At 41.0% G+C, this 27,671-nt stretch overlaps 1 protein-coding gene across 1 annotated transcript in view; it reads right to left on the bottom strand.

Annotated features, from left to right (window-relative positions):
• VEGFD (vascular endothelial growth factor D) overlaps positions 1–18,347 on the bottom strand; it is a 29,865-nt gene extending 11,518 nt beyond the window's left edge. Inside the window, exons 1-2 of the mRNA XM_057375123.1 lie at positions 17,673–18,347; positions 1,356–1,566 (exon numbers count right to left, since the gene is read on the bottom strand). Of these exons, the coding sequence (XP_057231106.1) occupies positions 1,356–1,566; positions 17,673–17,762 (301 nt within the window). The 5' untranslated portion in view covers positions 17,763–18,347. The remainder of the gene's footprint in view (positions 1–1,355; positions 1,567–17,672) is intronic.
• Between the last annotated feature and the right edge of the window lie 9,324 nt (positions 18,348–27,671).

Genomic DNA, 27,671 nt, shown 5'->3' on the forward strand with positions numbered 1-27,671 from the left:
CTAAATGGCATAGTGACCCTATTACCTGAACATTATCTACATTGCTAATATTAAGTTACATTATTCTGCCATTGAAAAATGCCATTTTTGATGTGCACTACCTCAATAACATTAATAACATCCTCTGTTGTCATGTTGTTTTGACAAAAGGGATATTTTAATTTTGCAGAAATGTTGGCATTCATTAAATGAGTAATAGTGAGTAGGGGATTACAGCACTTGATTCTGGGTCCTCCTTTCAATAATTCTGTGGATTTTTAATGCTGCTGAGTAGAATTATAAAGGTACATAAGGAAAATGTTTGTCATTATTAAAAGCCATCTTAACTGTTCTTCATGTGTTGTGTATTTGTTTTAGCTTTTTTTCTGTACAAAATTTCTGTGAAAAATGTAAAATCATGCCTGTGATATGAAAACCCTCCTGAGACAGGCATTGCGTACACATTTCTGTGCTGTGGCTCAGAGAAGGAACTTAAGGCCTTTGTTCAGACATAGTTTAGCTGAGTAATGGTGTGTGAATGTGGCTGGGGTTGTTATAAAAGTAGTATTGGAACAGGATCAGCCATATCTGATTTCCCAAAAGGAAAGTGATATAATAAAGGGTAAAGACAACATAAAGATTATCTCAGTCTGTCCTTCATTAGGCTACAGTTTAGCTTTGCTGTAGGATGTTCATCTGCTGGAACCAAATATAGTAACTGATCTTTTGTTTCACAGCCATGAATATGTAATGGCTCTTGAGCATCACAGCTACAAGGTGTTCAYTCTTGCTCCAGATGAGGGAGTAGGTTGTGATTCTCCACCTTCAGTTGCTGGTTGGTTGCTTCAAGATCTCTTTCTCTGGAGAAACTTCCTCAAACAGATCAAGGTTAGAACAACACTTTCCTTCTCTCCATTCCCACACAGGCACCGCTGCCAGTGCAGTGCCTCATATCAGAGCACATCTAATAAAAAAGGGTTTCCATGCCTGCAGCAAAGTTCATTGATTTCTGCCTGCAAGTTGTGAGATGTAGCACAGTGCTGCTGTCCAACCCCTCAGCAAGTTATTCTGATCTGTTTTTTGTACACTGACTTATCTTTYATTTGTGAACTCATGAATCCCTGCACAGCACATCTTCCCTTTGCAGAGTATGTAGAGAACAATAAGCYTGATTTGGCCACAAAACAGGGACGTGTACTCAGGCTATTGTCTGACATTTTTTCATACAAAGTCATTTTCCAGTAATGCCCTGTTGTTTCCAGTGTGGGTGTATTCTAGGAACCCCCAGACTTAAMATTTTACTGCTTCAAGAATCAGGGAGGGTTATTGAAGCTGAGATTGAAGGTTATTGAAGTCTTGGCCAAACCAGCACYTACCTTTCAGCGTGTCGATATCGTAGAAAGCAGCAGCAAACCTGGTGGARCGATGTGAAGCAGAGCGGGAGTCTAAGTTGGCCAGGCTCTTGAGTTTTAGCCTGCACTTCCACAGCTTCCAGTCCTCRGAGTGGGTGATGTGAAGCAGCTCTTCCAGGCTGGATGCTCTCCTAATCTGCTGTTCTGACCTCTCCAGTGCTGACAGAGATGTCCTCTGGAAGGAAAGGGGTGAGTCAGAAAGCCAGAGCTTTACAGCCTGTACCCAGTGCAGCACAGGGAGCATCACAACCAAAAGGGAGCACTGAGGACACCTGAGAGCACCTGGGAAAACAGCAGCACACAGACATGTCCCAGGCTTTCACAGTGCCCAGCACCAGAACGATCTGCAGGATTTGTGCCCACATAAATTGGGAAGAGATCATTCTCACCTTCTTCATGACAGCCCTCAGAGCTGTTTGACAAATGCAGTTTTTACTGTGTCCCTGGTCTCCAGGGAACGTGGTGACACTGATCACATCAGTGCGGTGCCTGAGCTGGCCAGTCGTGCCACAGTGAATGCCAGCTCACCCTGCAGGCAACCTGAGGAGTTCAGCTGTGAKCCCAGCCCATGTGCCTCTACAACAAACCACCTCGGGTGCCAAAACCCTGGGTCCAGCCATGAGACAGCACTGCAGGGCCAGCTGATACAGCTGGAAACTGCACTAAATATGAGGGTCCATCCACATGGCAGGCAAACACAACATTCYACRTGCTGCAGAGTGCAGRATGCATCTGCCATCTCCCATTCTGACTGCTGTGGGTCATGCCCGTGTCCAGCCTCAGGGCTGTGGCTGTGCAGCAGCATTAGCACAGTCACTGCATTTTCCACCTGTGGGATGTTCCTGACCACTCCACTTCCATTGGAGAAAACCACCTACAAAGACCCACCCCATCACTTTGAAGTTAACATTCACTTTCAAAATAGCTGTTTAACACTTAATATTGCACAGCATCCCTTAACAATACTGCTTTCTTTGGCTGCTGCTTTCTGACATCTGTGTTTGTGCCTTTATCAAGGCATTGAGTATTAATTTCCACTGACTCACCAGATCTGCTGAAAGCATTGTCTCCAACCCAAGTAAGAGGTTATCTTTGTAAATGTCTGTGTTGCACTGGGCTGCTGCTCTCTCAGCTCTCTCTCACTCTCTGGTCATACAGTGAACTGTATTTTTTGATTTGCAAATAAAGGGCTGCAGTGCCAGCTGTCATAAATAAAGTTCCARCTGTTTAAAGCAAAGCTGTAGCACAAGAGGCTGTAACTGAGGTGTGCAGCAGACAGCAGGCTGAACCAGTAGTGAGTGAGTGCTGTGTGTAGGACTGGGGAAGGGGTGGGGGAAAGGGCCACCTATAACAGGAAGAGTTTTAGATGAGATCTGAAATCCAAGCACTGTGTGCATCTGTTACTTGTTACAAAAACATCTGTGGCATTTATTTTGCAACAATACAGATGTTAGCCCGCACACATGGGCCAAGTTCGTTTTTGGGTAATTACCTCCCACTGACCTAAAATTCCCTAAGTAGTTAACTCAGAAAAAGTTGTTTGCTGTCCTTTCATGCCCATACAGAACATTACATTGTGCTCTAGCAAGCTGCCATGGTTCATTATGGAGATGGCTGCTTCGTAGGTGAATGATTCCTCATGCATTTCATATGTGGTGAAAACTGGAAATCCCATCTCAATACTGACGGACACAGAGCTCAGAAGGAATGTGAACACTTAGCACCAGTAACTGAATTTCAAGACAGTTTTACAAACAATATTCCCAGAATTTTGCTGATCCAGGAAAGCTGAAATTCAGCTTGAGKTCAATGCGTCAAGACTTATTTGTTCTAAGAACCGCAGCTTATGTTCGCTCCCATTCACAAACTGTCTCCTTGCTCTTGCAAAACATGTGAGTGTGGGACCAGCACTGGCATGGTAATGGAACTAAAGATATCAAAACTGAACTCTATTAAGCATTAACTTTTTCCCTCTCTCTCTGTGGTAAAAAAAATATGTTCTAGCTGAATCAGCATCCCAGTTTTCTAAACCAGACTGAATTTACAGAGAACCTGTAAAATGAGATGATAGCATTCTGTAACTTAGAAGATATATCCCTGCACTTCTTGTAAGAGTCAGCAGTTTGAGGCAAATAGCTTCTCARTTTCTTTTACTTATATATCAAGAGGCTTAATTAGTCATAGAATCAGAATTGTTAAGSTTGGAAAGACCTCTAATATCATCAAGACCAGCCATCAATCCAGAAATACCACTGTTTTCACCACTAAACCAAGTGGTCATTATATGAGCAAAATAAGGTTTAAACATAAGATGAATGACTACAGAAAAAGTAGCAATGCCTCCTCATGGTTGGAAAAGATCCGTGATTTTATCTAAAGAAATGATTTGTATTGTTTTAAGGACTTTTTGAGTTTTAAAGCTATATAAATTCCATAATGTGGACAGAATTCACTGAAATTAACAAACTTTATGCCTTCACAAGTACTACTGTGTAGAAGGGTCATTAGTAGAGGTCATTTCCATACCAAAAAAATGCATCCCCAGTAGGATTTGAATCTTGATAATTAAAAAAAACCCTCTGATAATGATGCCTAATAGTGGCACTGACAAAGCCTGACTGTGTATTCAGGTTGCTCCTTCTCTTATTGCTTTTCATATATTTGAAATTGGAAGATGTGGTCAAAGGAAATTCTGCTCACTGCAGAATTGCTTCTGCAGTCACCAGAAATTAATCCTAATTAAGTAAACCATGATTATCCAGAATTCACAGTCACCACTTCTCTGTCAGATCCAGCTCTGCTCAGCATTGCCTGAGCTACTCAACCCTGAAGTGAACCTGTTGCCCCTTCTCTTTTCATGTTTCCTAACACCTATTCAAGCTCTGCAGTGTGATGGGATTACCTGTTGTCTGCCATGATAACCAAAAATAATTTTATTCCTTCYTCTTATATTTGACTTCTTCCTAGACAGACTACTTAGTCTTGCTAAGTGTCAGAACAGGAACAGTGAAAAGCCCCTTATGTGTTTCTTTTGATTCATTTGAGAATCCACATCTCTCAAAGAGATGTAGTATCTACAATGCTTTATCTAAAACTTTGTTCTAAACACTTGTTGTAGCAACACATCAGATTGTTCAGCAACCAGAAGGACACCCTCATCCTGATACACTTTGACCACAGACGTGGCTGTCCACAAGTTAAAAGCATTCAAAAGTAAAAGCTTAAAAAATGAAAAGTGTAGAAATTGCATCAGCTCCATGAGCAGGACAAAGCCCTGTAGCCTGAACTGTTTCTGCTGGGCACATTCATCCTACAGCACAACAGCACCAACAGAGCATTGTCATGGAGTCTTTCCAAAGCATTCATTTCTGGTCATCCTACTTTGAGAAGAACAGCACCAAATAAAAACAGAAAACCTCTTACAATCTCAGATAATGCCAAGGACAAAGTGTCACAGGGCACCATGCAGATGTGGAGAGTTCTTTCACTCTTCTTTCACATACTGTTTAAATTCAAGCCCTGCTTAGATATASACATACTCTGGCTGACTGAAAAGACCCACTTAGAAGAGCACAGCTTTGGACAGAAGTGTGAATAAATGTTTCAAAATATGAAACTGGAGGAGGGTGTTAAATCAACAGTCCCAAACATACCTGTCTTTTGTGGTCTAGGACTTTATTCCCTCTAACTGTGACAGCAAGTGGACAGAAGTTAAAACTAGCCTTTGAACAGGAGAGGAGCTCCTCACTCAGCCACAGAGCAGGGGAAAGATGCACAGATGTCAAACTGGCATTTCACTGACATTTCTGGGAGATCCAGCTCCTCACAAAAACCAAGAGGAACAGAACTATTCACTGTAGACATCCACACATGCTGTTTCCTACTTTTCAGATATCTCTACCTTCCTTTTCAGACTTTCTCTGATAACTACAATCCTTCCTTTCAAGTTCCCTTCYCATTCTCCACTCTCTCAACATCTTGAACTGCTTGGATCCCACTGTGCTTTTATGTTGCTTATTTTCACTTCTTTCCCTTATTCTGCTAGGTGGGAGTGTAATGAAAACTTTCTCAGGCTGAGTTGCTCAGCCTCCTGGTCCAGAGGAACATCCATTATTTTCCCTTCCATGCCCTCCTCCAACTTCTCTTTTCATTGACACAGATTTTAGGTGCCCATTGACACAGCTGAGGTGAGCTGTCACCATTGTGGAAGTTGTTGTTTGTAATAATTGCAACCAAGACAGGGAGCAGAAATTCACTGCATTTGGCAGGGTACACATAAGTAACAGAGTTACGAACTCTGGCCCCAAAAAGTTAAAATATGCATTAAGACTTGAGAGAAAAAACAATTAGAGAAGGACACATTGGGAAAAGGCCATGGCAATGTCCTTTGCATGCTCCTAAAATGAAAAAGTTACCTGTGGTGCCATGTCACTGGAAAGTTCCAAATGTCCTAAACCTTCAGCACCCATAAATGTACACCCCAAAGTCCACGAAAGACATGATGCTATTGCTGTGAGAAATGTTTGAGTAGAATTTATCAATAACAAAGTAGTAGGTTTAAGTACTTMATTCTCATCTCCTCATCTTGCTGCTGCTCCTAATGTCATTTTTCTAAGTATCTTATCTAAAAATTGATTCCATACCCCAAGATAAAAACCAGATTCATAATTAAATGAAGTTGCATGTTTTTCAAAACAYTGACCTCTCATATGTTCTAAAATTATTCTTCAATTCAAAGAGGAATATCTGTTTTYCTCTATTTTGGCTATGAACAATATCATCAGGAAATGATAACGCCTGTTAGCATTRTGATTTTTGGATATTTACAGCTTTTGTCCTTCCAAAAGAAACCATATTGGGCTATCTGTCTTCTCCTAGCAATCTTAGATGCCAGAAAAACCCTAAAAGTAATCAGCATTGGAAAGAAACAAGAGAAGAAGCAGTGATACATCCAGTGGCCTTTCCACCTTGGACACTGACTGAAATAACAGGCTGAGTTCATTTCCCCACTGATTTATGCTGGTCCAATGTTTAGTTTATGCAGCACGTCAGACAGATGCACAATCCCACAGACAGCCTGCACTGTTCAAACTGGGCTCCTTGYTGGGTGTTAGCACTGGCCACATCCTACTGGGGCTGCAGCTCTGCAGCTTGCACCTCTGCTCCATCCTTGACAAGCTCCTAGATTTCCTGTTTTGGAAAAATACATCAAAATGGGTTCCAAGAAAGCCAGCACAACCCACCTTCACAGAACCCTTTTTTTTTGGCATGTACTGTTCTTTTCGGCCTGATACAGATGATCTCTGCATTAATGCTCTGTTTCAAGGCTTCCTGGAGGTACTGAGGAACAACAGAGGAAAGATGTGAAACACAGCAGTAAAAAAAAATAAAAATAAAAGCTTTCTGTGGTCCTAAATTTGTTTCAGGATCTACAGCATAAATAGTTGTAAACTTGTATTAAAAAAAAATGCATTAATGACCTGCATTGATGCAGATGAATAACATTTTGTGTGTATGAGGGGGCAAAAATACAGATTGACTGAAATCCATATTTAGCTCAATCTGAGCMAAGTCCTGCTTGCATTTTGCTCTGTACTCAAGCACTCTCACAGACCCAGGAAATACACCCTGAGAGCTTTACACAGATGACTACTTTCCTTGAGCCCCAGCCTCACAATCTTTCTCCACAGTGGGACAGAAACCTCTGCATAAAGCTAAGCACGTGTAAGAGCTCATCTGATAAAGAAGGTTTTTCTGAGTTAGGGTCACAGACACTACCATGGCAAGTGCTGCATGAATACCAATGGAAATTTTCAGCAYTACCCTGTGTCTGGGCCAGGACAAATGATTAAGGAACCTCCCGATAACCTTGCACTGTTTTATGATCCATCCTCTCAGCAGCCAAGCAATAGAAAGAAGGTAACAGATTTATCTTGCCAAGGAAAGCAGATTGTAGCTGCATAACAAAGTGATGATTCTCTCAATGCCATTGTAACTTGGCCAAGCAGGCTTAAGATAAAGTCAGACKACAACTTTCAGAATTAACCAGTCTGTGGGGTGGAAGTTTTGTCTAAAAGTCAGAGCACTTGAACACAAAGAGCAMTGACAGCACATGAGGACATTTTGAACCTTTATGGCAGCATTGTGTGCTGTAGCAACCTCATGCAGTTCAAGAGAAGTCATGTGCAAGACAAAGACTTGATGCAACCAGAAGGTGAATTCCTCCTGTTCCAGGGCTGCCTGAAGGCTACTCTCAGAACTAGACTCAAACCAGTCTAAATACTAGGTAGATGATTCATCACCACATGAAAATACCAAGGAATTTTGCTTCTGTGTATGCTACACCTGAAAACAACCTCCATTTTTTTCCATGGTGCATTCCCCAAGGTGTTTTYACCACAGTGTAAAAGCTGTTTATAGTTGCAGGCTCATCTTGTGGAGATAGAGTGCCTACAGCTCCCTGCCACCCCACAATCATCAAAATTAAAGAAGAATCTGATTCTGTGATTCTATTCACCTCACTGAATACAAGCTAGTTATCTGAGACTCCTCTTATAGATAATTGGGAAAAATAGGTCCCCTGGGTGACCATTCATCTCATCTAAAGCCTGGTGAATTAACTGTGCCTCCAAAATGCCTCTTTCTCTCCACTGATGCTGAAGGATGAATTGGCAGATCACCAGTTCAGCTGTGGGGAGTGAATCCCACTCAACTGAGAGCAATCAAATGAGATTAAATCCCCCTTCTAATCCAAAGCACAGGCAATTTGTGAGGTACACAAATATAACCATCCAGGAAGTTTAACTGCACCAGGCTCAGAGGTGCTTGGGGCTCTGAAGAGGAAAGCAGTCCTTTCCCTCAAAGCCACGGGGTGATGCCCAGCCATGCAGGGCTCACAACACTCAGGCTGTCAGCTGATGTGGCCAGGAGACTGCAAGGGAGTTCCCATGGAAAAGTTTYGTTCTCCCTTGGCAGGAAAATGAAGCAGCTCCTGCCATTGTGAAGCCAACACAAAGAACTACTTTTTCCTGGTGAGAATGACAAGCTTGTGTGCAGTTTTTGYAGTAAAAACTCTTTTGAGGGTTTTCATCATTATTATTGGTAAYATTTTCAGCAGTATTTTGTCTACTATGAGTTTGGAGTCAGGTACAAACACAAAATAAAGAGATGATACCTAATCTGGTGTCTATGACCATAGCAGAAGACAAGAGAGAAAAAAAAGAAAAGAGAGGAAAGGGAGTACCAAGGGAGTACCCTTAATCCAAAGGGAGTACCAAGGAACACAGAAAATACTGCTCTGAAGGATGGGCCATGATTTTGAGATAGGAGCAGCTCAACCATTGCCAAATTTTATCATAACAAACATTGTCTATAATAGAGCATCTTGTATCCTTGGGGTGTTGCGTAACGGGTGATAAAATGGTGAGAGAATATTCTGCAGCTTGAACACAGGAGACTTGGAGGAGTGACTTACTGCCCTATCAACAAGCAACTGCATCACCCCATAAATAAATACCTGTCATGAAACATCTAACTCTGCCACATGTCTGACACATATTAGCTCGCAGTAATTTTATCATCACATTGTATTTCATTTCTGAGGAGAAGAGAAAGAGTATTTACTTTTCAACAGCTCAGTAAAATCATAATTTTGATTCTTTGTCAGCTATGAACTGCTGATGTATGAAGTCTCATCCCTGACTCTATTCCCTCTGGAGGTATGATTGCACGTTATTAGTGCGCAAATAAGCTATTTTTAATTATAGTGAACATGACCATGGAGAGACAAAACAATTAGATATTTTGATTCCCTACCAAAATGGTTCTCTGAAACGTGATGGGCTTGTCATGGGATTTTTAAGTGGCTATTACAGAGGTTGTCCTCTCAAAAACATGGATGAAATTACAGGAGCATGCAGTACTTCATTCCACCCTCAAATGCTGTAAACAATTACACAAATCTCTCCTAAAAATGTTCAATCTCTCTCAGTGCACTGTCCTGTCCAGACTGAACATTTATTTAATCATCACAGTTACAGCATTAATATTTATATTAATATTTATATTAATACTGTTTATGATGGGGAACAAGTTTAGGCCCTGTGAGGCAAATTTCCAGCTGTCACTTTTCAAAAAGRGTGATTTCTCCAGTGAGAGCTGTGTTGAAGGCGTACAGCTATAATGTCCAAGCATATAACAAAAAGTATGAAATAGGATGGAACTTCTTCCCTGAAAAAGCTTCAGAYCTAATTACCTTTTTGCTAAACTTGGTGGTCAAGGTGGTGATGAAACAGCTTCTTCTTTAACTGAAGATGGTATGTTTTCACAAGTAAATTGTATTAACTRCTCTGTGGCTTCAAGAGAGCAGCTGTTTTATATTTTGAATGGCCCTTTGAACTAGAATAGATCTTTTGTGGTGCTACAGCAAACAAATCAGACTTCTTGCACTTTAGTAGCATGCTTACATTAGAAAAATCCTCGGAGATGAGACATTTTGGTTGCTATATTCTCTCTTGMATAAACCAAAATATTGAAAGCAAATAACTGAAAACATCAGAATTGGGCATGGTTTTGCGGAAGCACAAATGTCAGAATATTTAATATCATTTTTCCTGTCCAAAGCAGAGATTGATAATATTTTATCAAAATACCTCTCACAGCTATCTACTTTTACCCAGTTAGGTCTTTATACCAAAATGAGGGACTTTTATTTCCAGCCAGGAAACATTTTGGGTATCAGCTACAACTCTTATTAAGCAGAGGCTTCTTCCCAGRGCCAGGTCTTTTGGCTCTGGTGGGAAACACCCTCCAGTTGTGATTTTGGAGAGAACAACATCCAGTGTTTGTTGGCAGTAATGGAAAATATGGAGTGGTAGATGAACGAAAAGAGTTGGTCTGCTGAGGTGTGGATTTTCTACCTATTCAAGCCTTGTCACCTACATTGAGAGTTCACCTTTAGGGCCCTCCTATGGTGATCATGCAAATTGTACTCACCTGGTAAGTGAAAAAACACAGGTGATGTGTCCTAAATGTCCAATGTGGTAACTCACTGATGTACCCTAAATTCTACTGACAGCCTTGGGAGTCTTACAGTGAATTTTCTGACCTTCTGCTTGTCCATATGGCCTTGCATTGCAGCGATGTGTTGAGGCAGATGTGCTGCTCAACACAGAGCACAGTTAGAACATTATCACTTCTCTGCACACAAGGTTAGGTGCTGGCCCAACACTTTGACAGGGTGCACACAGCAAAAATAGCAGATGAAAAGTGTTTACAAAGAGCGTGTCCAGGCTGTAGTCACTGTCTCTTGATATTTGCCCGTTCTTTGGGAGTCACTGGCGTTTGGAGAGTGAGTTTGGAATGGCTCAGTAACAGAGACCTGGATGAAATTAGAGGACTATGTATTCTTTTAATATTCGAAAACATTTCTTAATGTGATGAAGGGTCCTTCAGTTAGTGCTTTCAYTGGTTTTTGGGTTTGCCCCAAGGCAGTTTAATAAATGTTTTGGAAGTGTGACTAGCCAATTGGACAGCTGGGTTTCAAAATGTCACTTCACAAAGCAAAGCCATTGCCAGCACTGAATGAACTTATGTTACCCCAATCACATGCACACATTTTCCTGGAATTGTAGTTTTTCTTGAGTAATATTTCCCTAGCAATTCAGAAAAGTATCCAAACGTGGTTTCTGAGTCACWCTGCTAATTAAAGTGAAAAGTTTTGCCTGTCTTTATGGCACATTCTCTGTGTGCAAAGTGACATATGATATAGTAACATGATGCAACTTTTTYGCAATTCAACGTGACTCAAATAGAATTCCCTCCGCAGCTGCACTCAGTGACCACACTGCAGTCGGTGACCGTGAATTCTCCAAACCAGCACAGCCCATGAAAGCACAGCTCGGGCAAACCCATCCTGACATCCCGAGAGTGAGGAAGGCGCTCACCCCTTCCCGAACCCATTCATGTGGTGCCCACGTTGGATTGCCAAAGCCCAGCTCCTTGTTTGTGCTCACCACGATTTTGAGGAAGAACAACGACCCTAGATGGCGTTCTACACCAGCTGAGTGTCACACGAGTGAAATCACCTTTGGGGGAAAAATATAAAAAATACACAACTGTCCACAAAGGAGAAAGCTGAATCTTTCTTAATGCATGACAACTCAAATATCCTGTGCAATTGTTCTGCTATTCATTGACACAGATGTCCATATATTGCTCTTTTGCAAGGGCATTAAAAAGAATTCTGCTCGATCTTCCCGTAGGTCTGTGCAGCTGTAGTGGTGGCACTCAGCTTTTTGTTTCCATTCCTCAAATCCCAGCAATATGTGTGAAGATTTGCAAAGCATGCTGGGGAGGTAGGAAGCAGGTGGAGAAGTAGATAAGGGRACTGCACATAGTGAGAGAAATAAGAAATTTCTCAGGAATAAGGGTTTCTGCAGGAAAGTTACCATATCAGATTTAYTTCCCTGCAGCAGCATATCTCAGGTAATTTTTCCTCCTCAGCAATTCGGTCATTTCAGGACTACATCTCAAAGCCAAGTCCAAGAAAGGACAAAGGCCAATATTGTAACTGGACTTACTTGCCCTGAGAGAAAGGCCTAAGAGAAACACAGATCACACCGTGTGATAACTATAAAAAGTACTGTACAATATTTTTATTGGAAATAAGAATGAGTTATCACCTACAACAATTTCAGCTTATTTATTTTTTCCCAAATACCTATATGGTGTCCACAGGAGATAAGGCACAAATAACCCTAGACTGGAGTAGGGGCATGTGGATCAGGACAAAACCTGCAGACACCATGCTAGAAGTCTCACAGCCAGCTGCATCAGTTTGTTTCCCTGTTTTCAGGCAGGCTTTTTCTCTGTTTGTCTCCTGTGGAAGCCTGCACTGATACCAGCACACCAGTGGTTGGAAACAACACAAATGCCTGTGGGCAGGCTGCAGAAAGCAGAAAAAAAGCAACATTTGCTAAGCCTGAGCTGATGGCTTGTTTGGGTTGCCTTCAGGACACTAATTAATATAAAGATGGCCCACTGCCTTCTGAACCTGCYTTCTTGCCTCCCCTTGCTTTCACAGACTTTCACAGATGTGAGCTACAACTGATGGCAAAGTTTAATTAGTGCCATCTTCATTTCAAACAGCTGATTATTTGATTTCTCAAATGCTGCATCTGATTAATCTACACAGCCTGGTGTACTTTTCCAAGCTCTGCTCTATCTTCAGACATTACAATCCCAGCTGAGATGGACTGGATTGGATCAGCAGCTGGGAGGGATTATTTTGCTGTTTCTCATGAGTGAGAACTGTTCTTGATAAAGTAGCAGTGTGTTGGTAATTCCCTTTCCAGACTGATAAGAGCCAAGGATGGATGCTGTGTGGCATGATAACAATACAGGATTGTTCTGGTTTCCTTCAGTGTGCCTTGTCAAGGGAGSAGCAGATAAATCAGAACAAATTGGGTTTCCCCACATCTTCCCTAATAGCTTCTCACTTCTGAAGGAAAAACACAATCATTTCTGCAGGAATGCAGTAAGTAGCTTTTCACACATTTTTGGCTCATCCTGCCTATCAGAGATGGTAATCACAGAGAATCAAAAGCAGCAGTGACAAAACTGGGAGAATAAAATACTTCTGAAAACCACAATTTCATAATATTTGTTCAGAACAGTTTCCTAACTTTGAAAGGAAGCTGGATTAGAGGATGAAAAGCGTAGTTTTAACAGAGAAATTGTTTCCAATGACATTTCAAGTTGCTTTTTCTAGCAGTTGAGCAGTTTGCTGGACTTTCAGGAGTTGCCKTTGAGGAAGACACAGAAGATTTGTTAGAATTTAACTTTTCTAGAACCTKAGCAGCATTTGCAAGCAGGTTTTAGAGAGTTGTGTAGATCTGTCTGAAGAACAGTGTCAGTTGTAATTACAGAGACAAAAGCTTACAGGCAGCTCTGCTGCTCAGGTTTCCTCCCAGAGCTCTGTTCCAGCTGTGCAGACAGACAGATTGCAGCTGGCTCTGGGAAGGGAGATGTAAAGAGATTCCTGATTCCTTCCCCCCCATGGTGAATGGCTCTCCAGGATTTCCTTGCCTTCCCAAAAGCAAGTTGTTCTCCACTCAGGTGGTCCAGGGCCCCAGGGTGATGGGGAAGTGCTGCTTCACTCTCACCAGTGGACAAGGACAATGTCCCAGCTGTGCTTGGAAAGTGGCTCCTCCTCTGTCCAGTTCACAGTGACAGAAGGGGATGAAGATTTGTTGAGCAAGAATGACACTCGAGGCTTTAGCAATGCTTAGTGCAGAAGGAAAAAAGGTTTAGCTGTGGAGAAGGAGTGCATGTAACAGGGAACAGCCATGTTCACCTCCCAGCTAAGCACATCTGACCCTTTTGATCAGAAATCAGCTTTGTAGTCCAGGAACACTCCTCAGGCCTGTCCACCTGCAAGTTTCTCTTTAACAAAACCAAAGGAGGGTTTAACATGGGGAGAACACCTCTGCAAAAAGAAAAKGCTGAGTCTGTTTAACTTGGGACTGACCAGTTGTGCCTTTCTCTTGTGTTGTTCCTCAACACTTTATTAATAATGTGAAACAGTAGGATAGAGCAGGGAGCAATGAGACTGAAATTCTCAGAGATCAAGACTTGCAGCCTCATTAGAGAGGCAGTTTTAGTGCTGGAAGGCAGAAGCAGCTCTGATGGATCATTGGCTTTTCTTGGCAAAAAATTTGACTCAGCTCTGATGAATATAGGGCATAGCTCTTTGCATCTAATTTTAAAATTATGGAAAAAGTAGTTTATGTCTGTTGTTGCTGCAGGAGAGGAAAAATTTGAAGGGGAAAGACAGAAAGGGAGACAGTGAAATTTGCGGTTCTTTAGCTGAGAGGTGCCAAAACGTAAGAGACTGTCGGGACAATTGCTTCAATAAGGAATTTTTAAAGCCTTTCCTGATTAAAAAAAAAAAAAAAAAAAAAAAAAACCAAAAAAAAACTTAAAAAAATAATTCTCTGTCTTCAGAAAAAAAAAAAATGTGGAAATCTAACTCTTCCATGAGGACTTTTTATATCAGGTTGGCAGCCAGAAGGAAGCCAGAGGCGTGCAAGGGCCAGCCTTGACATCAGTTCAGCTCTGGAGCCGAGCYCTGTTGGACATCTGTGTGGCTGTGCTCTCCCTGCCTGAGGCTGCTCACTGCWTCCCACCATGAGCCTGTGCTCCACTTGTTCCTCAGACTGACAGGCATTCGATGTTCAGGCTGAAATTTTCCATACCTGATGTCTGACTCAATATTATTTTAGTTTTTTTTTTGCTTTCTCTGTCAAAATGGTTTTATCACAGTGGAGGATGRAGTCCCTCCTTTATCCATGAAAATAAGTTTTCTGTATCCCTACTGTGAATCACAGATGTGAAATTTTGACACCTGAGGAACTTTWCTTGGCCCAGAGGGCCAAGTCTACCCAGAGCCCATAGTCTACTGCTATCTTTGAAAAAAATCCACATGGATGTGAAAGCCTCCAAGAGCAGCAGCAGAGACCATGGGTGCAGGTGACCTTCTTCCCCCTGAGACCACAGGGATCCGATATCCAGGGATTGGGAGCTCCTGGATTTGCCTGTGGGAGGAGCAGAAGATGAATACTGGTGGAAGAGGGCAAGACTTAGGTGAGGAGGATGAGAACATCTTCGGAGACCAAAACTAGAAATGGGTCAGGAAAAGGAAAGTCAGGGAAGTTATGACCACAGGAACAAAGCAAAAAGGGAAGGGAGGACCAYGGTCAGATATGACCGGAAAGCAAAAGTGACCATTAGGGCTGTCTCTGAAGAACTTGGACAGAACTCCTGAGGGTCTGAGAGAGAAGAGGGATCCTATCCAGGCGGAAGAAAATGGGAAAGAGGGAAGCACTTGGATAGCACAAATAAGAGACCAGGGTGAAAACTGAGTCCCTGAGTCCTGGAGGTGAGAGAACACAGGTCAAGAGTMGGGAGTAGGAAAGGTCAGGAATGGAGAGAGGAAGGAGGAGCTCTGACAGGCAAGGAATACATGCACATGGTGGGGAAAAGGGATTCCTGTGCCCAGAGGAGGATCATGGTTTGAAAGGCTAGGAAAAGCCAAGTGCCATGGASATACTTGCTGGATCACAGCAGCTTGTACAGAAGCTTTTTAATGTTCATACCTTCAGTCAGGATATTTGAAACAGAATGAGAGAGTATTTAAATCCTTGGCCCCCCAAAACTCTATTGCATGATCCCACACTGGCACCACCTGATGGTTTAAAGCATAAACAGGTTTAAGATTTCAGGTGTGCTGGGCAGAGCTCACCTAACTTGGRTTCACAGAACAGGGGCAGAGCAGGTTGCTGTGCTCAGCCCTTCCTTGGCCTCATTAGTTGTGTGTTACCTGCATCCTGACCTTGTGGGATTTATCCAGACAATACTGCTGTTCATCTTAAAAAACTTCACAAAATAAAAGGGAGGGTAGATGAATGCAAGATGTCATTTCTGCGTACTGCAAATTCAATTTGAGGTGCAAATGGTAAAAGTAGTCATAACCCTGTGTCCCATCCAACTCTGTAACATGAAGRACTTTTTGTGCTGTATTTCCACATATCTACACACACAGAGCCCACAGGTCATACAAGAGAAAACAACCCAAAAGCTAACATCCTATGTAGAACATTAAAAAAAAAMCAAAACTAACAGTTTAGCCAAAAATCTCTGTCTATACCAAAAGAGCCAGAACAAGAAGAAAACCATTCTTTTCCTTTTGCCAATCAGCTGCCAATGGAAGAGAAATATAGCCCTTTCTGAGCATGWCCTATAAGATTCCTTTAGGATAGCCTTGGAAACTATCAGTGCATTGTTTCAGGAACAGTAGCCTGGGGCTAAGCTGGCTGCTTGACAGAGGTAGCCAAATTTCAGTGAAAATGATCACATTTGTACAATTGTTGGGTGGACAATCCTGTCACAGTGAATAAACTGTAAGCCAGTTCAAGCTAGCAAGAAGAGCTCTTGCATTTACTCTAAGCAAAGTGGATATGGATTGAAGGTTTATAATTAAAAGACTTTTTAGTGGTTTTACTATTGTGCTGAATAAACTTGTGTCCCACATGAGGACAGAATTATCACCCCTGCCAATTCTAAAATGGTTACTATTCTGTACTAGAAAGCACATTCTGGTTCAAATAGAGCAATTCCTACAAGTATGAAACCAGTGATTTGTCACGCAGTGCACGAAGTTAACGTATTAAACCAAGCTGATTACTCGGCTCCTAATGTCTTCAAAGCATTGATTGCTGAGGTTGTAAATTAAAAGCTTGTGAGCAGTCAGCAGGTATCAGCCATCCTGGGGCACACACTGCTCACCACTGACTGATTGGGCTGGCAGCAGCAGTCTGCAATAAGGCACACAACTGAACATTTCTTTTCTAAAGCACAGGTCAGCATGCAGCAGGCTCACAGACTGGTGTGTGGTCATYGTTTGCAAGCAGGAGGTTTTTCTGAAGTGAAAACAAAAATATTAGCTTGTTTTGCTCTGCTAGGGAAAAACAAATAATTTGCTCTGGACCACACACTGAATTAATCATTTTTGGTCAGACTGCACATGTAGAAACTTGTTCCAGTTTTTGTTCTGCTTTTTCTAAATGATTGTCCTGGATATTCTCACATTTCAAAGTCAGATTTGAAAAATCCTACTCTTGTGGTAAGGCTTCASCTTAAATTTTGTTTCATGTGTTATAGTCAGAAGAAAAGTTAATTTTCAGGCAACGYGCCCTATTATTACTAGTTGCTGTTTATTTTAAAATTCTATATAACGTCTTCTAATGAAGCAAAAGAAAAATGTTTCTCTGATTTCTGCAAACAAGTGAACAACTGATGAACACGTGTTTTACAGGGAAAGTTTCAACACCAGCATACTAATGCCTGCAATTATAAATAACTGAAATTAAAAAGTGTATTTAACAAATAACCTAAATACTCTGACTCACACTCTTTCCAGATTTTTCTTTTAGTTTGCATGACTGAARCTAAAATTTTAACTCAAGAACAAAGTATACAAGTACTTAATAACTACTACTACAATAAAAAGTAATAAAATAGTAAACAGAGAATGTGGATTTAAATTCCCTGTAGATTAATTTTGCTCTGTGACTSCTAAACATCTCTGCAACTAAACCATCACCAAAGAATAAACAATAACCCATTACCAAAGCAGCAAGAAACCCACTACCTTGCACCTTAAATGTAGGTAATTCTGGCAACTTGAATTATTAAGAACCACAGTAAATAAAGTTCGCTTACCTTCACAGATCCATTCTCATAGTCAGATCCTTGCAGCAGATGTAGAAAAGAAACTATGAAAATATTCACAGTTGCCCACGGTTTGTACATTCTGATGTTTAAAATCCACAGGTTACTACGCAGTTGTTGCCGCACAGCTGGAGGGGTCTGTTTCAAAAGGCATTTCTCTACCACCAACACAGGAAAGAAAAGCTTCCAGAATTTCTCTTATAAACTCACAAAGGATTCCAACATCTGAGAGAAAATTCTGTCTCTTTGCTGCTCAAAACAATTGTAAGTTCATCTAGAGAATGTAATTTCTTAGAGCAGATCTTAGATACACTTGAAATAAAATCATGATAAGGTTTTAAATAGATATATATCTGTATGTGTACACATACACACTCACAAATGATCAGGTGTGGATTCCAGTTAATGAAGTTAATATATCTTCCATGAAGATAGAAAGAAACATTCAAAATCCATCTGTGGTCCAGAAAATGTAAGAAATCTGCTCGATTCTGTGCTCCGTGTCACAGCAGGCTTTTAAGATGGTAGTGTAATGGCCAGTGTTTTGAGCTGAGAGCTGTAATCCAACTCTGTATTAAAACTTTTTTCACAACCTTCATGGAAGCTTGCAGAAGCATGTGTCTTAAATCTGATACAGACTTTGGCAGTAACACAGGCAAATTTTGGCTCAAATCCCATTTTCTTCCTACCAATAGCATAGCAGTTTTTAAAGTAACTGATGCAATCTAGACTCCCATTATTTTAAAGAAGATTACCTGAAACATGAAACTTCAGCACACGTTCCTGCACCACACACATATTTCAAGTTACTTCTGTGAAAAAAAAAAAGAGGGAGGGAAAGGAAAAGAGAAAGACTGACTTTCTTTCATGTGTTCTATCTTATGTGTCATAGGAGTTTCTGAATAAATTTTAAAAAGCAAAGTTAAGAACTGTATCAGCAAATAATATTTTGATTTTTTAAAAGAAAACTCATGAAGCTACAGATATAAAAAGACAAAATCTATTTTGTTTGCAACAAAACACAGCCAGCACTTCTGCTCCAAGATAAGTATATATATTTTTGCTGTATATTTCTGCAGTTTAAAACAGAGATTTAAAACACAGAGAACAATAATTTAAAATTATAACAGGGACAAAGGCTCTGATAATTATGCACATTAAATCTACATTGTTGTACTCATATATATTGTGTTCAGGAGAATCGTTCCACTCTCACATGTCATAGTGTTTGCAGAATCAGACTTTGAAGTTGTTAACACAAAACAGTCATTACTAAATACTTCTGAGTCCTGGTTTCCCACCTTTGATGTCCAAGTAAGTGCCCTCTTAAATACAACTTACACTTCTCTACCTACCATTGGGTTTAATAATTTCTTCTTAAGTATTCATCACAAATGGACATTAGAAAGAAAATTACTTTAATCCTATATTTCCAGTTGTTGTCTGTTAACTGTCATTGGGTTTTTAAAAAATAATTATAATTCTATTATTTTTTAGCTTTGTCTTTTCCCACTTGTCTTGTGAAAGCAATCTATTTCTTTTTTTTTGCTTCCTCCCCCACACTGGTTAGTACAAGGGCAGCAGGAATTTCACCTCTTTGAAATGGGAGTGAAAAAGCTGCTTTGTCAGTGTACCTGCTGCTCCCCCTCACACTCCCCTGCACCCAGAGATATTCACAGTTTTGTAGACCCCTCACGACAAGMCTCACCCTGTGTCTGTGCTGTAGTTTACAGTGAAAATACTCTAACCATTTAATTCATCATTTAAAGTTATTGTGTTATCCAATGCTTATGTWCAGTGACCTTGACCTCATTTAATGTCTGTGTTTCACTCCTGACACCAATATCCATCCCCTTGCAGGAGCTGAAAGCCTGCTAAAAGAAATGGATATGCCTTAGCCTCGGATGCACAGCTTCCCTGTAAGGGATCAAACCAAAAATAACCACAGGACTACATGAAAATAACTTTCTATCGACCTGCACTTTACTGGAGGGAGTGTCTGGCCATACTCATCTCTCATTTATGGATCATTTGGAGCACAGACCCAGAATCACAAGAGCAATACGTGCCCTGATGCCTTCAAGCCTGGGATCCTCACACATCCCAACTCCAGCACAGCTCAGGGATGAGCTGCTCTGCTCCTGTGCTAGGGCTGGGACCAAAACCCCACAAACTGCCCTTAAGGGACCCTGAGCAATCTAGCATTAGAAAATTAAGGCTGTTTGGTTTGGAAATGTTGGAGGGAAACACCTCAATAGTATTTTCTGTATGTTTTATTTCATCAGTGTTACTTAACCAAATTCAGCCCTGGATTACAAATACATTTGGAAAGACCAGGCCTTTTTCTTTCTCAAAGCAAACCATTCATCAGAAAAGGTCACCCACCTCTGGCTTTAGGAGGCTTTTAGGCAGGAAGACTGAGCTGACCCTCAGGCACTGAATCAAACTCCTTTATACMAGAGCAAGTTAGATGCTGCAGGCAGAAGACAAAAAGTACCCAACCTCTCCCTTTGGACTCAGACWCAAAGACCAGCAAAGAAGGAAAAAACCCTTTTGTTAACTGCAGAGGACTTTAAATGTGGCTCAAAGCTGTTGGTGAAAACAGGCAAAGCAAGAGAAACCAGCTGATAGGACAGCAGAGAAATTCAGATAATGAATATCTGGGAAACTCTTTTCACCATCTGTATCACYGTGCCCATCCTCTTCTCTATAGTTCTTGTCTCTCTCCTCAAATCAGGAAAAGAATCAGTTTTCCCTTCAGCACCACCTCAGCCCTGGTCCTCATACAGCTTTCTTATGATTTTTCCTGCCTACTGTTTGAGAACAATTTAAATACTTTAATGCTGGAGCTCAAATCTCGGAAATATGTTGAGATTATATTGCAGACTGCCTGCAACAGCAGTGAACGGATTTGCTGTCTGGCCAGACACCTTGTTTTCATTTAAATTATGAACACAAGTTAGCAATACACACACTCTAGTTTCTTCTTTTTTATCTCAGTCAGCTATTGTAGGACCACCTGCTCTGTTCTGTGCAGAGCCTGGTTTTTTACTTCTTCTAAAATCTAATACTGTCTAAAAGSGGGCCTAAATAAAATTTACATGACTATTTACATTACTTCTGTAGCTGAATAATCAGCTCCACTGACATCAACAGGGCTAACTACTGCATAATGAACTGAAATTTCAAACATTTATCCCTCCTTCGGGTAAGAAACTAATATATTAATATTTTGGCAATGCTCTTTGCAAGAAGAGCTTACAATTTTGTTTAGTTAAATCTGTTTTTAATATTGATCAACACCGATGTCTCGAATAGATGTACAATATAGATTAAAAGTTTAAATCTATTTATTTGCAAGCATTAGGTATGATTTTTTCAATAATATTTGAAGTATGAGTCTTTCTCCCGAATAGTCTCACACATTGCACAGAAATCCCGAATCACTGATTTCTGTCCTCTGTTTTTGTAATGGAAGAGAACATAAATGACCCAGAATCTGGTAAATGAACGGATTAATCATCATTTCTTGGTGCTTTCTACTAAGTTTTAGGATAGAATATGCAGACCAAGTGCAGCTTATTTACCAAAATTGCTCACTGTGGTGCACTGAGGGCTCTATACTCAGATTTCACAGGACATAAAGAGAAAAAAGGCCAGTACAGGTGACAGGAACGCAAAAAAACCCACCATATTTAACACCAAAGGAAGATATTTCAGGCTTTTAACACAAGAGTAACCCATAAATCAATAGGTCTACTCAAATCAAGGAAGGTTTGTGAGAATATGCCCTAAATARACTCCAATTAAATTGATCAGTCTCATTTTGCAAAGTTGAAATTGGAGACAAAGACAGTTCATAGCCTTTACTTCAAATAAAGTATTGTTTCACCAACTACCCCAGACTTGAGAACTCCACACCATTAGAAGTTTCAGTATGGCACAATGTTCAGGATAATAATATAATTCCCAATGAAGGTCATTMAGTATTTTCAGGATGATTCTATAAGCAGAGCTGTACATTCTCCCTAAATAATCCATACACAGAGGAACTTTTGTTTTCTTGAAAACTACATAGAAAAAGAAAAATCGGGGCAGTTTATAAAATAAACTTGCAAAGCAAGGAACTAAGACTGAATAAAGCACTCATGACATAGCAGTTATATGGCAATCTGGTCACTCAGCATATGTCATTTAACTAATTAACAAGTAATTATTAAATTAAAAACACTTTAAAATAAAGCAATATTTATTAAAATGGCTACTGGCATCATAAATTTCTGTCAAATAGCAGAATGCTTGAAACATCACACTAACGCTAAGCTGGATTGATATTTAGGCGAAAAAATATGCAAAATCCTATCCACAGAATCTCAGATTCAGCGCACAAGAAGACTCTGCCAAAGCTGGGCTGGCGGAGTGATGGAACAGCACCACACAGGCACATCCAGAGCCGTCCCTTTCACCATCCTCAACGCTGCTTCACCTCCTCAGGGGATGCTTTAGCTGCCCTGAAATGGGATCATTTATTTGTGCGCAGCAAACCCGGAGCTGCGAGCAGGATCCCAAACCTGCCCGGGGAGCGGGGAAATCCCACGGGGCGCCTGTGCTGTGCCCGGGGCTGCTCTCCTGCCTCATCCCGCTGGCTGGGCTGGCTGGGAATGCCTGCACAAGCTGCGGACACACCCTTGGCCCCAGGGCAGGAGCGCTCCCTGCTCTCGCTGCATCCASGCTCGGCTCTCCCCTGCTCCAGGGAGGGACGCCCCTGCTGATGGAGGAGCGCTCTCAGCAAAAGGCAGATACAAATCACAAACAAACAGTGCTGGTTGAACTTCTGAGAGATGTAAACACCTTGGAAACGGTCTGGTTTTGAATAGCCTCTGCCCCAAACTTGTGAAAGTGCACAGCTGCCTTGTTACCCTTCACTAGCTCACATTTGTAATGTCTAATGCATGGAAAGATGGAAAAACTCTCGGGGGGATGGCTGCTGTGCTGAGCAACAGCTTTAGCTCAAGCATGAAGAAATTTGTTCTTTTGTTTCAGTGTTTCCTTTGTGTCTGTATACTTCCAACTATTCCAAACTTCTCAACCCCARCTTCTTAGAAGCCTAACCCACACAGCCCCTGGTCCAGAGAGCAAGAGCTCTCTCTGGATTCCTGTAATTYATATTTATCTACAATAATGGGAGCTCTGTGTCTGCTTGTCCTCACATCCATCTGTGTTTACATAACTGATAACGAGGGCGCAACTGAAACAATAATCCAACTTTGATTACAGAGGTGTGTAATAGCATTCACAAGCCTTTATTTCACTTGCTACTTTCTAAGTTCTCATTTCTTTCTACAGAGAAGTGGGAGAAGCTGAACATAAAGATAAAACAGGTTAAGGAGAAGAAAGGGAAAGGTAGGGAGATAGGGGACAGGAGAAACAGAAGAGAGAGGAAGAAGGAGAGAAGGTGAGGAGGAACTCTGAGCAGATGATATCCTTGAACCCACCACTGAGTGTAGCCAGCCTTTRCCTCCAGACTGACTGTGAGGCACTGGCTGGTGTTCAGGKACATCTGAGGATCACTACCTGTTCCTGTCAGGTGTCTGAAAGCGTTCACAAAGCAGTTACCAAGAGGATGGATTCAACATCCAGAGTTCAATGGCTGCATTTAATCTGAGGATTCATCCTCAGCTGTGGTGCAGTAGAAAGGGAAATATAACTGCAAAGTGCAGTGAGTATCTAGATTGCTGAGTCCTGACGGTGTGGCAAACAAAGCAGGTGAACTCATGGGTTCTCATAAGGAAGAAAATAATAATACCTTCTCATTTCTCCTGCACACGTGGCACTGTTGCTAAATTACCCTGGGACTGCAGGAATGCACAGCTTGCACCAACTTGTGCAACTCAACAGACATTTGTTGCCTGTGCACATCAAGCCCAGAATTTCTCAAGAGAAAGATGTGACTGCAGGTGATATCAACATCCTAAACCTTGCAGTCTCTTCTAATGTCTTGAGAAAGTTGTGTGTGGCAGAGCCAYATTACAGCTTGTGCTTCAGAGATTTACTTTCTTCTCATTCAGTCTCACAGCAATATAATTCAAGGGACTGTAGGGAGGATGATGATGGAAGAGCAGCTACAAGACATCAAGGAGAAACATCTTTAACCTGAGAAAATACCCATTTATTCCAGTGACTGTTGCATTCTCAGAGGTGAAGAAGCTGTTATGGGCTGGTCAGTCAAAGCCAAATTTGTGCAAGAATATTTTCTGAAGCAGTCCCTACCACATGGTCACCTTCAACTGCTCCTGGAGAGCTTCATCCTTCACATCACAACACTTGTTTGAGGTAAGGCAGACTTGGTGACAGGAATGGAAAATTTAAGATTAATTTCATTTTTGTACTTTGTGGCTAAATTTTGCCACAAACTCCCATAAGCAGCTATAGGCATAACTTAGTCTATCAGAATGGGACAATATAAATAGTCTCAAGGTCAAATGTATTTACAAATAGCCTTTTTCTGGACTTTTTAATCATATCCAGTCTGCTTAAAGAAAGTTCTTGGTTAAATGCAATACAGAATATCTCAAGTTCAAGTGCCTGGCCAAGTTCCAGGCTCAGATTTTTCTTCTTCTGTTCTGATGTCCTGTCAGGGAGAGGTGGCCTTGAAATAAGAAGATACAAGCCCTTGGGAACAGTTTCTGTGCCAGAGTTCCAGACTCTTGACCCAGTGGGTTTGGCCAGAGGATACTGTGAAAACACCCTGCCCCTCARGGCCAGCAAGGAACTCCAAGGCCAAGCCCCACACAAGGCAGCTTAAAGATACCTGTAGTCACCCTCCCTGCCTCTTCTTGTCTTCATTGAATACAAAGCAGCTTTTAGCAGGAACTTTCAGCAGTAAAAAGTCTTGGGAACAACTGCCTTTGCCCAGAACTTTTCCTAAACTGGGACTTCTGCTCCTCATATAGATATTTTCACGAATAAAGGCTAGTAAGTGATCAGAGAAATCAGGCAGAGAAGTAGAAGCTGAAAGGTTCAGAAGTAGAACATTTTGTTACAAGTCCAAGGAAAACTGAAACCACATTGTGGGAAGTATGACAGCAGAAAAGTGATCATAGAGGGATTTATGCTTTTATTTTCCACTGGTGATTTCCTTCTTTACTTCTGTAGCACCCTGAAGTGATATCCTTGGAGCAATATATACCTATAAAGCAGATGGTCAGAACCACTGCAGGGTTTAGCATAATTCTCCTTGCACCCCAAAAATGTGCACAGAATTATATCAAAGCACTGAAAGTGCATTTCAGGACTCACACCTCTCTGAGGACACTTCAGAGTAACAACAGCTCAGGAATATGAAAATAAAACCCCTCTAGTGCAACTTATAGTTYGAGGATGAAATGTGTATTATTTACATTTGGTTTTGCTGCTTTGATGCTCACAGACACTGGGCCAATAAAAGGAAAAATTAGCTCCCTGACACCAGCAGGAAGAATAAATATTCTCTCTCTTGAATGTTTAGAGAAGTAAATGTGTGTTTCAAAGTGTGTATATTGCAGAATTCATCTCGAGCTCTAATAGGATGATTTTTTGGCACTTGGAACACAAAAACAGTTMTGTGTTTTTACAAGAAACCCACCATTTCCTATTTTTATTACATCCTACTGCTATCAATAATGTGTAAGCACAAACACAGTTTGTCAAACTCACCCTATATATTTCCTATTGAAGACAAAATGAAGAATGGCCTGGCTAACTGACTCTTCTAACATTTTTCTATGGATGAGACTGCTGCCCCCACATCTGCTCCCGAGTGTAGGGTTCTGCACTTCTGCCCAGGTAACATAGAAAGGCTGATGGAGCCCACCAGCCACAGTGGTGCAGAGTGGAAGAGTTCATTTGGCCACAGAAACKGTAAGGTTTTAACCAGAGTCAAAACTACATCTTAAAATGTCACAACCACTCTGGGAAACCTCCTCATCCATCTGGGAACTGCCCTCTTGTTGATATTTGATAAATCTACCGTGAACTTAAGCCTCTAGCACTGACTTTTGGCCGGAGYACTCATAAAAAAATCCTCTGTGTTCAGGAGGGCAGTCAGGGAACAGAAAGCAAACCTGTGCTGCTTAGAAGAAATGGGGGAAGGCAAGAACCAGGTGAAATAATGAGATATTCTTAAGTCCATATCAACTGCGTTATTCTTTAAACGCAGTGGAGAAATCACACAGAAAAAATTCCAATATAGGAAGAGAACACTATTTTGATACTGAAATAGGAGTTACTTATTTAAAGCAAGTAATTAAAAATAAACAAACAAAAACCAAAAAACCAAAACAAAACAAAAAAAAAAAAAGAAAACAAGCACACATGAGTTGAAAGGAAGTTAAACCTTAATTACCTAAAAGCCCTCTGGAAATAGGTCTTACCTGCTGTAACAGGTAAGAAAACAGTAATAGTTGACTCACTATCAAATTTTCAACAAGTTTTAAAACACTGAAAAAAGCCCTAAAATGTGCTCTCTACTTAAATCTTCAACTCTAGCTGTTCTGATCCCTTCATTTAGACAGAAATTCTCCAGTAATAATCTTCAAGCAAACAAGATTTTAAAGAGCTGAAGATGTTGCAAAATCTCTTCAGGCTCCATAAAAGATAGTAAAAAGCAGATTTTAATCCAATAAGCAGATTTTGATCAATTTATTTTTTCAGGATTGACTGGAAACTAAGAATACCTCTAGACAGTTAAATATAAAGGAGGCAGTAACAGAGTTTGGAGCATTGGATCTCTGGTCCTCTGCCATAAATCATGGTTACCTTGCTCCATGGTCCTGTTTTGGATCACTCCAGTAAACTCACTCCAAGGCAACACCCAAGTGTGGTTCTGGCAATGGATCATTCCAGAGATCTCTTTCCAAGGCTGAAGCAAGGGGATTCCCTGATTCCCYTCACACAGAGCTTTACAAGCAGGCTTTGCTTCTTCAAACACACTCAAGTGTCTTCCTGCCGTGCCCCAAGGCGGGATGCATCCATAATTACGACCTAATAATTATGTCATTAGGGATAATAATGTTTAAAAAGTCATCAAAAAGAGATAATTACTTCTTAAAGCCATGGGAACATCATGTGGAGCTTAGAGGAGATGTCTGGCCATAGCTCCACAGCCCAGGTTCACAGAGGCTGCTCTCAATCCTGATGGGTTGGTCTGAAGCACTCTGGGCACAAGTGTCTTGTCCTCAGGGAGAGGGCCTGTCCTTATTTCATCCAACATCATAAAAATAGTCCAAGGGACTACCTGAAGTTTATAAAATGTGTGCTATTAGAAATGTTCTGGGCAGATCAGAATCTTCACTGGCCTTGGATACAAGCAATGTTACGGATGATACTTCCCTGATTTTAATCATCTTCTGATATTGAGGGACAAAAGCAAATACAGTAAACACATGTCAGTAGATAAGGATTTAAGAATCTTCCAGCCAAGGTGAACTTCAAGGTTAGAATATTTCTCTGACACACATAACACCCTGCCCACCATTGTTCTATCTGCAATGAAGAGCACTCAATAAAAGGAAGCAAAGCACAGCAAAAGATCAGATGAGACAGAGGGTGAGAGGATCCCATCCGGATGTAGATCCATGAAGAATCATGACTGAGGCTGTCTATTTTGCTTCCCCAAAGAGACATTATTTCCCTGTTGCATCCTCACAGATGATTCCCAAGGCTGGAAAAGTAGTCAAGACACAAGACAAATTCATCTGGAGAATAGTTAGCATGCCAAGTGTAACTACAGAATTATTATTGTTGTCCTTTTGTCCTGTTTTTGGGAAAAGGGACTTTGTTCTGGGCTAGTGAAATTTTTAGAATTGTAAAACACATTTAGAAGGAATGATCAGTCCAGGTGAAACTAATCCTGATGATGTCAAAGAAAAGGTGCCCTTTACAATTCCAGCTTCACAATTAATACAGAGACTGAAGGATTGATGTGTATCATGAATATTCAGAAAAAATTGA

This window comes from Malurus melanocephalus, unplaced genomic scaffold, assembly GCF_030028575.1.
Source record: "Malurus melanocephalus ecotype Western Australia unplaced genomic scaffold, MMel_1.1 scaffold_239, whole genome shotgun sequence".
In the NCBI taxonomy this organism is placed as follows: Eukaryota; Metazoa; Chordata; class Aves; order Passeriformes; family Maluridae; genus Malurus; species Malurus melanocephalus.